At 39.8% G+C, this 13,793-nt stretch overlaps 1 protein-coding gene across 1 annotated transcript in view; it reads left to right on the forward strand.

Annotated features, from left to right (window-relative positions):
* LOC125460336 (5'-nucleotidase domain-containing protein 2-like) overlaps window positions 1-13,793 on the forward strand; it is a 68,005-nt gene that overhangs the window by 5,801 nt on the left and 48,411 nt on the right. The window contains exons 2-3 of the mRNA XM_048547721.2: window positions 12,415-12,599; window positions 13,641-13,715. Of these exons, the coding sequence (XP_048403678.1) occupies window positions 12,415-12,599; window positions 13,641-13,715 (260 nt within the window). The remainder of the gene's footprint in view (window positions 1-12,414; window positions 12,600-13,640; window positions 13,716-13,793) is intronic.

Genomic DNA, 13,793 nt, shown 5'->3' on the forward strand with positions numbered 1-13,793 from the left:
TACCTCTGACATCTGTCCTATATCTATCACACTTCAATTTAAAGCTATGTCCCCTCAGGCTAGCCATCACCATCGAGGAAAAAGGCTCTCACTGTCTGCCCTGGCTAATCCTCTGATCATCTTTGTATGTTTCTATTAACTCACCTCTTAACCACCTTCTCTAACGAAAACCGCCTCAAGTCCCTTAGCCTTTCCTCATAAGACCTTCCCTCAATACAAAGCAACATCTTGGTAAATCTCCTCTACAGTGCTTCCACATCCTTCCTATAATGTGGTGACCAGAACTGTACACAATGGTCCAAGTGTGGCCGCACCAGAAATTTAAATGTGAATGTCTGTCTGCTGAGAATCTCCAGACTTTTTTGTTTTGCTCTGCATTTACAGCTGAGTTCATCTGCTAATGGACAGCAGAAGAACTAAGGACTACTTTAAAAAAGCTTCTGAACTGTGGAAAATAGATGTCAATAAGTAGGAGCAACTTTCTGAAAAGACAACCGTTTATGAATACACCTGACTGCATATAAACACCAATTGAGCAAATCTTCCCTGGAAAAAATCAATGATTCTTACTCTGAACAATGGGGATCCAAAGACACCAATCTGTGGATACTCATTTAGCAAAGATCAGACTTGTGTCATTTTTAAAGAACTCTCTACAAAAAAATGTATTTGTCATTTTGCTGTTGGAGGACAAGCAAATGAACATACCATTTGTATGACTTTTATGACAATTAAAAATAAACTGAAGGCACTAAAAATTTGAAATGTGGTTTAAAACATCATTGACACTGGTAAAGAGAGATTAAAATTTCAGATGTAGGCCTTTTTTAAACTGTGAATATGAATATTTTTACTATGGCAGTGGAGCAGGGGATAACGAAATAACCAGGAATGTCATTCTAGTCCACGCTGATTAAGCATAGAGATAACAACATGGTGTAGAGCTGCATGAGCACAGCAGGGCAAACAGCATCAGAGGAGCAGGAAGGCTGATGTTTTGGGCTGAGACCCTTCTTCCTTCCTGCTCCTCTGCAGCTTGGCCTGCTGTGTTCATCCAGCTCTACACCTTGTTATCTCAGATTCTCCAGCATCTACAGTTCCTACTATCTCTAAGCATTGAGTTGCTTTATTTTAAAGTCCTTGGTATCCTTTTTGGTTTTAGTAGATATAATTTTGCATATTTAAAACTCCTAAATATATCCCCAGTTGAACCTGATTGTCATAACTTGGACTGAAAAATTATAATTTCACAACTGACTTCACTTGTGGCAACATTAATGAACTGGTATGCACTATTTAGGTAAAATAAGAACATGTGCTATGAGAACATGGACTTAAAATGGCTACAGTAATTGGCTGAGCATACTGGTTAGCCAAACTTTATGAAACCAATTGGAATAGATTAAAATCATCTGAACTGAAGCTTATTTTAAAAAAGTAACAAACTAGTGTATCCAGTAGAGCATGAAGAAACACTCTGGCAATGAAATAAATTGGAGGTCTAAATCAAAATCAAGTGAAACTTACATTTGCAATTATTAGCCTTGGAAGCAACAAATGCTAGCATTGAAATCAAAACAAGTTTGCCTATTTCAGGGAACCACTTCAGGCAGAGCAGAGAAAGTAGATTTGTGACTAGAACCAGCTGGAGAAAGTGCCTACTTAAGGAAGTGACTTGTGATAGATCTGATACTTTTTTTAAAAAAAAAGAAACATCAGAACATCAAGAACCAAAGGACAACTGACACATTTGCCTCAAGTACAGACTGCAAACAAACAATCATGGTTTCTAGTTGAAAGCCAATGCCACAAGGATATGCTGAAGACTTTATGTTCCCATCATCGTTTTTGTTCTGGACATTATTCCTTTTCAGCTTCTTTCACCTGTGTAGCTTGGTGATGCCTCTTGATTGATTTTCTCATGGTTAGCAGATACAAAAAATGCTCTTTCTTGCATTTAAAATCTTGTAAATGACTACTTCTTACTGATCTGGTGGCCTTTAAGTAATTACATCTTTATTAGGCAGTGTTCTAAGTTAGTACTAGAAAGAACGTCAGTCTTTTGAGATTAGCAAGAGGAGTTTGAGGAGAAGTGAACTGATTCACCTCCTCCCCCCCCCCCCCCCCCCACCACCACCTGCTGAATGACGACAGACTATTGAGGGAGTGTGAAAAATGTTGTCTAACTTGTAACGTTGGAACCAGAGCTACCAAACGGCTTCTCGGATACATGGACTTAATTGGATTTTTTAAACTCTACAATAGCCTGGTCAGGGGCAATCTCTCTCACTGCTGTGTTTGGAACTAGTTGAGTTGCCGGAGATACGTGGATTAAATCTCAGAATTGATCATGTATGGCTTATAGGGCTCAAATGCCCAAAATGGTTCAAAGCGAAATCTGAAGTGAGTTTAAAACACTTCCAAATAAAATTATTTGGTATTTAACATTTGATTTTTTTATTTTTATGGGTAGATCTTGATATACAGCAACAAAACCATGATCTTCACTTCACTCTCAAATCTGTACACTCATGGGGATTTAAATGTTTCAGCCACTTACCAATTAATGATCCATTGTTTACACTTGAAATGATAAAGATTTGTATGAATATGGTCAGACCTTTTGGAACTTTAGTGTCATGTTAAGTAGTAGTTGGATTGCTAACTTGCATAGGCTGAGATGTGTGCCACCTCAAACTTTTGAGGCATTTACATTTATTTCCCTTTTTTTGCTTTAACACATGAGAAAATGGAACTACAAATAGGCTAATAACAAGTCTGCTTTCCCTAAATTAATCCAAGGTTTAAGAATATTCTCAATGTAACAGCTTGTCTTGTTCCTTGCTAGCTTATTCCAGACTGAGTTATTACTGCTGCTTTCCATGTGTAACAACTTATCTTTTGATTCATTAACAGTTATTAAAGTTCTGGAGTTTGAGATAACACAAAGCAACCTCTCAGTAAGGTCTCCTCATAGTCTTCTAAATTGCAATGAGTACAAGCCCAACATCCTCAACCTGGTGAAGTCACCAAACAAAGCTGCTTGCATGCTAAACAGCAAAAGCACCAAGTGATAGACAGAGCTAAGCGATCCTACAACCAACTGAACAGATCTAATCTTTGCAGTCCTGATTGGTGGTAGACATTTAAACAACTGTGGAGGAAGAAGCTGTCCTATCCTCCATGACAAAAGTGCCCAGCACATTGGTGCAAAGATAAGGCTGAAGCTTTGCAACAATCTTCAACCAGAAGTGATGAGTGGATGATGCATCTAGGCCTCCTTGTGGTACCCAGCATTACAGATACCAGTCTTCAGCCACATGATACCAAGAAACCTTTGGAGACATGAGATACAGCAAAGGTTGCTGGCCCAGACATCATTCCAGCAATTGCACTGAAGACTTATGCTGTAGAACTTGCTGTTCCAGTACAGTTACAACACTGGCCTCAACCTGACAATGTGGAAAATTGCCCAGGTACATCCTGTATGTAAAAAGCAGTACCAATCCAACCTGGCCAATTACTGTCCCGTCAGTAAAGCAATGGAGGGTGTCATCAATAGTGCAATCAAGCAGCGGCTTCTCAGCAATCTGCTCAGTGACACCCAGCTTGGGTTTTGCCATGACTATTCTGCTTCTGGCCTCATTTACAGTCTTGGCTGAAACATAGAGAAAGGAGTTGAATTCCAGAGATGAGGTCAGATTAACAGCCTTTTGACAACAGGTTACTCAAGGAGTCCTAGCAACCACTGACTTCAGTTTTATCAGGGGACAGATTCTCCAGTGGCTGGAGAGTTAGCTGGAAGATGGTGAGATTGTTGAAGGTCAGTCATGTCAGCTCCAGTTCATCTTTGCAGGAGTTCCTCAGGGTAGAGTCCTAGGTCCAACCATCTTCAACTGCTTCATCAATGATCTTCCCTTCAAGGTCAGAAGTGGGAATGTTTGTGAATATTGCGCAATGTTCAGCGCTGTTCACAACACCTCAAACTGAAGCAGTCCATACTCGAATGCAGCAAGATCTAGACTGCAATAGTACCAGGCCTGAGCTGACACATAGCAAATAACATTGATGCCACACAAATGCCAGGCTGTGATATTCACCGATTTAAGGGAATCTGCCACAGCCCCTGGCATTCAATCGTGTTACCATCACTGAATTCCCCCAATATCCACATCCTGGGGGTTATTTGACCAGAGGCTCAACTGAACTCACCACATAAATGTAGAGGCTTCGAGAGCTAGGTCAGAGGCTAGGAATACTGCAGCAAGTAACACACCACCTGACTCCCAAAATCCTGTCCACCTAAAAGACATGAGTCAAGAGTGTGATGGAATACTCCCCACTTGCTTGGATGAGCGCAGCCCCAAAAACACTTGATGCTCAACATCATTCAGGACAGAGCAGCCTGCTTGATTGGTACTGCATCCACTCCCTCCACCACTGAGGTTCAGTCGCTTCAGAATGTACTACCTAGAGGATGCACACAGTAATTCACCCAAGGTGCTCAGACAACACCTTCCAAACCCATTACCACTTCAATCTAGAAGGACGTGGGCAGCAGATACATAGGAGCATCACCTTCCAAGTTCCCCTCCAAGCCACTCACCATCCTGACTTCAAAATATATCACCATTACTTCACTCTGTAACGCAATCAGTATCCTGGAATTCCCTCCCTAATGACACTCTGGCTCAACCTGCAGCAAGTGGACTGCAGTGGTTCAAGAAGGCCGCTCATTGCCGCCTTGTCAATGGCATCTAGGGATGAGCAATAAATGCTGACCAGCTAGTGATGCCCACATCCCACAAATAATGAAACTAATTGTGGAATATGTTTCTTCTCTTTTTTTTGCTACTATTATATTGTGGTGGTCAGTAATCAGTTATTAAATTTGCTTAAATAATGATTCCAATGCATTCTCTATCCTTGCACCAATTTATTTTGACTTTGTTTATGAAAATTAGCAAATTTGTAAGGGGATGGCATCCATTATGAACGCAAATCCCAATCTTTGGTTTTTGCTTTTCTGAACTAACTAATTTTTATATTCCACATTGAAATCTGTTTTGAGTTAAGTCACTGAATGAAACTTACCTAGGATTTTCACTACTTAAAAATTTAATCGTTGAAGACAAACTGTCAGTCCCATGAGCTTCATTCCAGGACTCTTGTCCATTTTATGTTTGGAGGGCTCTTAAAGGTTCCTTCTTGATTTTTAAGGGACATTTTCATTCTAAATTTATTTGGCGATGCAGTAATGTAGTAACATTGTATTTGGACTCGCGCATGATCTGAATTTAATCAGCATTAATGCAAAATGACTGAAGGTACTAGATACTGCTGATGCTGTTAGCCCTGAAAATATTCCAAAAACACAACTTTTGACATGTCCAGCTCAGCTGAGCCCCCTTATCAAGCTTTAAGTACAGCTACAACACTGACATCCACCTGGAAATGTGGAACATTGCCCAGGAATTTAGTGTGTGAGAGAGAAACAGGACAAATGCAACCAAATTACCACATCATTCTGCTTTCAATCATCAGCAAATTTCAAATAGCACTAGTAAAAGAACACCTGACTCATATTTGCTTAATATGGGTTCAGCCAAGACTATTCAGCTCTTGGCTCATTACAGCCTTGGCTTGTATGTGGACGAAAGTACTGAATTCCAGAGATGAAATGAGAATAAATATTGGTTTTTCTTTAAGTGGGGAATCAAGAATTCCTGCAAAACCTGGAGCCAGTGGGGATTGTGGAGAACTCTCCAATTGTTGGAGTCAAGATGAACACGCAAAGTTGTTGGAGTTCAGTCAGTTATGCTCGAGCATGTCTATGTTGGAGTTCCTCCGATTTGTATGCAAGGTCCAACCATCCTCAGCTGCTTCACCAATGATCTTCCCTTCATAAGATCATCAAGTAGAGATATTTAGCAATGATTATACAATGTGCACCATGTGTGACTCCATAGATACTGAAATAGTCATTTGAAATCTTAAGACCTGGACAGTATACAGACTTGGGCTGACTGACAAGTAACATCTGTGCCACATAAGCGACAGGCAATGACTAAGCCCAACAAGGGAAAGTCTAGTCATCATCATCCTTTTGACATTCAATAGTATTAGCATTGGTCGATATTATTTTTTTTTTCCCTCACTGCCAACATCTTGGCAGGTGATATTAACCAGAAACTGAATTGGACCAGTCACTATATGTTCATCTGAAAGGCACAGGTCAGGATTGTGATGGAATACATGCCACTTTCTTGGATGCTTGCAGCTCTAACCATATTCAAGAAGCTCCGGGAATGGTGGGAGGATAGCGCAGCCCAGCAGAGCGGACTGGGCTGGGGGAGGATGGTGTGATCAGCAGGAACTGCTGGATAAATACCTTGAGTAGGGCACTCTGACTCACCGGGAGTGGAGCTGATTCCAGGGGCAGATCTCTATGTCATTATTTTTTTAAAGTAGCATAAGATTCATTCCTCAGGAACCGGCTTTAGAGACTGTGTAGTGTCAGGGAAGAGAGAGATAATCTCTCATTAACCGGTACCTATAGGACCTGGAGTGTGCAAGGTGATCAGATATTTCCAGATAATTGTGAGTCCACGTCTCATGGGCTGGTATTTCTTCTTAGCCTTTGGGGCGGCACGGTGGCTCAGTGGTTAGCACTACAGCCTCACAGCGCCAGGGACCCGGGTTTGATTCCAGCTTCTGGTGACTGTGCAAACTCCACACAGACATTCTCCTCACGTCTGCGTGGGTTTCCTCCGGGTGCTCAGGTTTCCTCCCACAGTCCACAGATGTGCAGGCTAGGTGAATTGGCCATGCTAAACTGCCCATAGTGTCCAGGGGTGTGTGGGTTATAGGTTATAGGGGGATGGGTCTGGGTGGGATGCTTCAAGGGGCGGTGTGGACTTGCTGGGCCAAAGGGCCTGTTTCCACACTGTAGGGAATCTAAATATTGTGAGATACTCTTTGTGAAGGGCCTCTTTTAATGATAAGAGAAAGATACCTCATTAAATGTATGTAATGAAGTTACTGAAAAGTGCTACATGCAGCATTTTACCCTATTGAGGCAAAACCTTGCACTGAGGGTTTTTTGCCTGAAGATATCTAAGCATAAGCCCACTGGAAGATTTCTCATTATTAATAGGAAACAGGCTGCAAACATCAGTTGTTTCTTTTAGCCAACATGAACTATTTGGAAGCTTATTTATTTGCCATTCTTTCATGATGCATAAATCATTTTTTTTTGGTAACCCTGTATTTAGTTATTTTCTCAGAACACTCGTATTATCTAGTACAATGGGATCTTGATCCGGTGGGAAAGGGAATGGCAGATGGAGTTTAATAATATGGATAAATGTGTGGTGTGTCACTTTTTAGTAAGACAAACTAGGGCACGACTTGCATAGTTAATGGTCGGGTCATGGGGAATGTTGTCAAACGGAGATCTAAGGATACATGTACATATTCCTTGAAAGTGGTGTCATAGGTAGATATGGTGGTGAAAACAGTTTAGCACATGTGCCTTCATTGGTCAGACATTTGAGTACAGGAGTTGGCACACCATGTTTTGCCTGTAAATGGTCTTGTTAAGGCTACATCTGGAGTGCCCCATACAATTTTAGTCACCCTGCTATAGGAAGGATGTTATTAAACTAGAAAGGGTGCTTAGAAAATTTGCAAGGATGTTACCAAGTCTAGGATGAGTCATAAGGAAAGGCTGGATAGGCTGGGGACCCCCCTGCCCTGGGAGCATAGGATGCTAATCAGTGACCTAGAGGTTTATAAAATCATGAAGGACACGAATAAGCTCTTTCCCCAAGTTCTGGTAGGGGAGTCCAAAACTAGAGGGCACATCTTTAATATGAGAGGGAAAAGATTTAAAAGGGCTCTGAGGGGCAACGTTTTCACACAAGGTGGTCTGTGTATATATGGAACAAGTTACCAGAGGAAATGGTTGAGGCAGTTTAAACCTTGTCGATCCAAATGGCTTTTGAGGCATAGAGGCCAAATGCAGGCAAATGAGACTAGTTCAGTTTAGGAAACCGTCAACATAGAGTTGGACCAAAGGGTCTGTTTCAATGCTGTATGACACTGACATCTCTGCTGTGCTGATTTTTTTTTTATTACCAGCCTACGTTTATAAAGTGCATTTATTTAGTGCTTTTAAAAATAACCTGACGAATATCACCAGAACTTTAAGTTGTATCAGTGGAGAGAGAAAGAGTTAACATTTTGGGTCCACGGTCTTCTAATGAATGCAATGAAGAAAGTTTTGAGATGGAATAGGTTTTGAGCAAGTTAGAGGAGGGAAGAACAAAAGGGGAAGCCTGATAGGATGGAGGCCGGAAGAAGTTTGTCAAAGTTTCAAGGTGCCAAGCTAAGAGCAGGAACAGGACAAGTAAAGAAACAAAACAAGCAAGATGTATCTAGCGGAGGTGTGAATAACAGGATCTTTAATTGTTGCCATCTAGAAGCAAGAGCAATTTTAGTTTTGTTCTTCCCACTCTCTTTCTTCAAAACAATATCCACTTAATGTCTATGAATAGAACTAGGTTTTTTATTTTTTTTCCCCCCCCCTCCTCTGTTTCTGAGGAAAGGCCATCCACTTAACTTTTTCCTGTTAACAGACGTGCCAGACCTATAGGAAGGATGTTGTGAAACTTGAAAGGGTGCAGAAAAGATAGATAAGGATTGTTGCCAGGTTTGGAGGGTTTGAGCTACAGAGAGAGGCTGAGTGTCAGAGGCTGAGGGGTGACCTTTATATAGAGGCTAATAAAATCATGAGATAGGGGGAAAAGACCTTGTCTTTTCCCCTGGCTTTAAGGTGAAAGAGGAATGATTTTAAAAAGGATCTAAGTGGCAAGTTTTTCACGCAGAGGGTGGTCTGTGTGTGTGTGTGTATGGAATGAGGACTGGTGGAGGCTGGTACAATTACAACACTTAAGAGACTTCTGAATGTATATGAATAGGAAGGGGTTAGTGGGATATAGGCCAATGCTGGCAAATGAAAATAAATTTATTTAGCATATCCGGTTAGCATTGACAAGTTGAACGGAAAGATCAGTTTCCGTGCTGTATATCTCTATGACCTGCTGAGTATTTACAGCATTTTCTGTGTTTTCTTGTGCTTCTAATGTCCATTTTCTTTCTATTTGCTTTTTTGTTTTTAGAGTAACAAATACAAGTTTGTCGCATTCTGTTTAAACAAAATTAACTAAGGCTGGAAAACCTTGCTTTTACTAGTTTCACCTCATGGGTTCACTACTTTAACCTGTACAAGTGTTAACATTCATGATCCTGAGGCACTAGGAATTTCCAAAATTCTGCTTTAGCTAACCATATTGAAATGATGAAATGGAAGATTTTTATTATTCATTGCTTGTATCATAGAAATAAAGAATTCTGAAACAGTCCCTGACTTTCTCCCACTTCCTCCATCCTCAAGCTTTCCCACAAATGCCAAACGTGTATGAACACATGCAAAGTTTTTTGTTTTTGCTCCTATACTTAGCAGCAGATATTATATCGACCCTTTTTTTACAGTAGAGCTTCAATTATCAGAACAACCTCAACTTGCAATAGTATATTTTTAAGATTGGCGTAAGAATCAGCAGTGTGCTTTAACTGCTGAAGGCCTTCTCAGGCTTGAATATCTTTGTAATTTTCATTTTATATGAATGAGGAAGTACCAAAATCTAAATGATATTCTGAAATGCTATCTCTCGTGTCTTGGCTACCGATTCCTTACTGTAAACCAAACTTGGATAGGTTAGGCAATTGTATTCCACCTACCACTTTTTTGTTTTGCTGAATGTGGCAGTGTGTGGTTATATGTTTTGGTAGAGCTGTAGACTATTCTGTAAATGGTGAAAGGCTGTGGAAATCTCAAGTGCAAAAGGACTTGAATCCTAGTTTAGGATTCTCTTAACCTTAACATGCAGGTTCCATTGGTAAGTTAGGAAGACAAATGGCTTTCATTTCAAGAGGGCGAGGAAAAAGAGAGGCAAGAGCAGAGATGTATACTGAGTTTGTATAAGTCTCCAATCAGACTGCATTTGGAATATTGAGTGGATTTGAGCCTCGTAATTAGCAAGGCCGTTCTGACATTTGGGCAGGTCCCGAAGAGAATTACAAGAATGATCCTGGGGATGAAAGATTCGTCATGTGAGGATCCTTCAACTGTACTCTAGTTTGGAAAGATATGGGGGGGAGGGGTTCCTATTTTAAGATTACAGAATCGTGAGAGGCCTAGATAAATTGGATATGGAGCAGATGTTTCTGCTAGTAGTAGATACTAGGACCCACGGGCACAATCTTTTGAAGGGGAAAACCCTTTTAGAACTAAGATGAGAAATTTCTTCAGCCAGAGCATGGTGACTCTGGAAATCATTTACTGCAAAGGCCTAAGGAGACCAAGTTTGTTAAGTGTACTTAAGGCAGAGATAGGTTCTTGATTAGTAAGGGGAGCAAGGGTTTTGGGGAGAAGGCAGTAGAATGAACTTGAGAAACATATCAGCCATGGTCGAATAGTAGAGCAGACTTGATGGGCCACATGACCTAATTCTGCTCCTATATCTTTGTATATATTCGTTCTCCTGAGTGCATTCCCATACACTTTCCACACCTAACTCTGAATATTGCTTTACATTACTGTTAACAATGTGATGAAACAGGAGAAAGTGCCTCCTTCCCAAATAGTATTCTCTAAAGCAAATCTTCAGGAACGTGGTCGTGGCTTTTTGTAGAATATTAGAATAGAATGTACTATGGCTATCTCTTGCAAGCTAATAGGGTGTCTAGTTGACATTTCTTCTTTGCAATTTGTTTTACTAACGTTTTTTAAATGTTAAAAATATTTTCCTTTTCAAAGTGGAAGTCACTATATAATATCCTTAATATTGAAATTGCATCCAGATTCACAGTGGTAAAGTCTGAAATAATACAGGCCATTTCCAGTGAGAAAAGTTGCAATGCTTTCATCTCCCCATGATGTTGTCTGCTGGTAATTGATAACCTAGAATGTAACTTTTGTTTACCGACATTACCATGACCGGGTGAAAAGGTTGGAAACTTGAAGTGCTAAGATGCACAAGATTTCAAAAAGTTGGGTGGAAGGGAACAGAGGATGAGTAGCCCTGATTAATAAAGGATGACAACATCGAGATGAAGTGAGAAAGGGCCTTGGCTGTAGAACACCAGCAAGCAGAATTGGAAGTGCTGGAAATCAGGAATGACAAGGTTCAGGCAGCACTGCTGCAGTAGCTTCTGTCGACAATCCCCTATTGGTTGTTTTCATCTTTTTTCGGAGTGCATTATCAAGAAGAAATGGGGGGGTGGGGGCCGCGGGGAGGTGGTGCTAGAAAAATGCAATCTCCACTGCAAGCTGAATAAACTGGTATAGGGATTGGTTTATGGAAGTGGTTTCATAACAGCTGCCCCTACAAAATGTTGTGAAACAACGAGGGAATAAAGCTATCTTTAATCTAGTATTTATTTTGTAATCTCCAGTGGAAAATCCTTGGCAATGATCATGATAAAACTAAATTTCACTTGATTTAGTGGCATGCTCAAGTTCAGAAAAAAGCTTGTAGTCAGCAAAGACAGTTTACATTGGTGTGAGGGAAGATTTGAGCAGATAAGTTATACTGAATGATGCAGTGGGAAACAATATATTCAAAAATGTTCCATGGAATGTCAGCATGAAAGATCACTTGTGACTTGCATTTTTTTTGTCAAAATATGTAAATGCCTGTGAGCAATTTTGGCCTTGGTGTCTAAGGAAGGGTGCTCTTGCATGAGGATAGTAAATGTCTACCATACGCCCTTGTACTGAACTGATTCTTGGTGTGAAAATTAGCATGCGGTGAGAGGCTGATTTAAATTGACTGTGTCTAGACTCAGAATTTAAAAGAAATGAGATGCAATCTCATTGAAATATATGATATTCTGAATGGAGGCTTGACAGGATGTTCTGATATTTGTAGAAGGTAAATCCTTTCCTTTAAGGAAAAGGATGAGAGGTTTGTTTGAGAGAACTGCAGATGCTGGAGAATCTGATAACTAGGTGTAGAGCTGGATGAACACAGCAGGCCAAACAGCATCAGAGGAGCAGGAAGGCTGATGTTTCAGGCCTAGACCCTTTAGCTGTGTTCATCCAGCTCTACGCCTTGTTATCTGAAGTTTGTATGGTTTGTGGTTTTCTGTTTGGCTTTCTTCCCCTCATTTGGCACTTAGAACAAACTAAAAGTAGCATTAATAGGATTGGCTATTTAACAGAATTCCCCCCACCTTTAACTTTGGAGGTATGATAGTTTTGACATTTTACCTATACAAAGATAGAATACCACAGTTTTAATTGTTTAGAATTTTGTAACTAATTTGTTATAACTTTTTTCTTTCTAGAACTCATTCCCCCAGGAATCTGCAACCTCCTCAATCCTGCAAACATCTATTCCAATAATGAGGTTAATTTGGGAAACATTGAAATTTATGGATTTGATTATGATTATACTCTGGCACAGTATTCCAATTTGCTGCACACAATGATCTTCAATACTGCACGAGAAATACTCATTGATCAATATAAGGTACTTGCTTTTCAAAATTATTACACTAATTTCTTCAAGCTCAGTGCTGTTACAATTACATCTGACTCACTTATAAAATGAACCTTGTTAACAGTTAATGGAAATTTTGATAGTTAAGCTATTTTTAGTTTTACATTTATGGTACAAATGCTTAACACCTGCTGAGTTACCCATGTTGACTGCAAATAAAATTGAATTTGACTTAATCATTCATCTCTAAGTAGCAATGACTAAAATATGATTTGAAGTTTACTTTGTTTTCAAAGGGAGCAGATCAAAGATTTGTTTTAAAAAACCATAAATGGGTCATCCATGTGAGCATGAAAAACTGAGTTAGCTGAAGTAAACTGGGATATTAGGCTAGCAGACAGAGGCAGACTTTTTAAGTGGGATATTTCAGGCTACCCCAAATAGATTTTCTGCTCTAAAGGGAGGGTCCACCTTCATCTCCAACTGAGTATACAAGCAAAAACAGCCCCCACTTCAAACATTAATCTGTCATGCTGGTGTTGATGTGTTTTTGAGGTTTTTGCTTCTGATAGTAATTTAACATGTATCTTAATCAAGCAGTATAAAATGCAATTGTTTGCTTTTAAGCATTTATGCATTGGATAAGTATACCATTGATCAGTGGGAAATTATTCCTGAGTACAATGTGGAGAATAATGGTTTGAGGTGGCCACCTAATGATGGTGATTAAGTTAGCCTATAATTTGTAGAACGCCACTCCTGCGACTCAGCAGCAACTGACTGAAACTAGCAGATTTCAGATGGGATTAAAACAATTCCATCAAGCAAGAGTAAAGTCAGAATTAATTTGCTACTTTTTTGACCAAATGTAAGCTTAAAACATTCAATTCTACAACACCTAAATTGTTACATTGTGTTTTTAATGTTGACAAATTTTGGGTTCTAAAGGAGAGCACACAACAAGAAATGCCTCCCAGTTTGATTATTTGGAACAAAAGATGGTGTTGTGCTGAATGTTGTATTTTTGAGGCTTTGAACCTTGAAGACTTACTTCAATTTTTTTTATTTTAGTATCCAGAAGGAATAAGGAAGTATGAATATCAACCTAACTTTGCCATCAGAGGCCTCCATTATGACGTGCGGAAGGTACAATGCAACTTAATAATTTTAAAATGAAATATTGTCATTAGAAAGTTTTTGTATGCCAGTAAATGTGTAATATAG

This window comes from Stegostoma tigrinum, chromosome 11 (assembly GCF_030684315.1).
Source record: "Stegostoma tigrinum isolate sSteTig4 chromosome 11, sSteTig4.hap1, whole genome shotgun sequence".
Classification (NCBI taxonomy): Eukaryota; Metazoa; Chordata; class Chondrichthyes; order Orectolobiformes; family Stegostomatidae; genus Stegostoma; species Stegostoma tigrinum.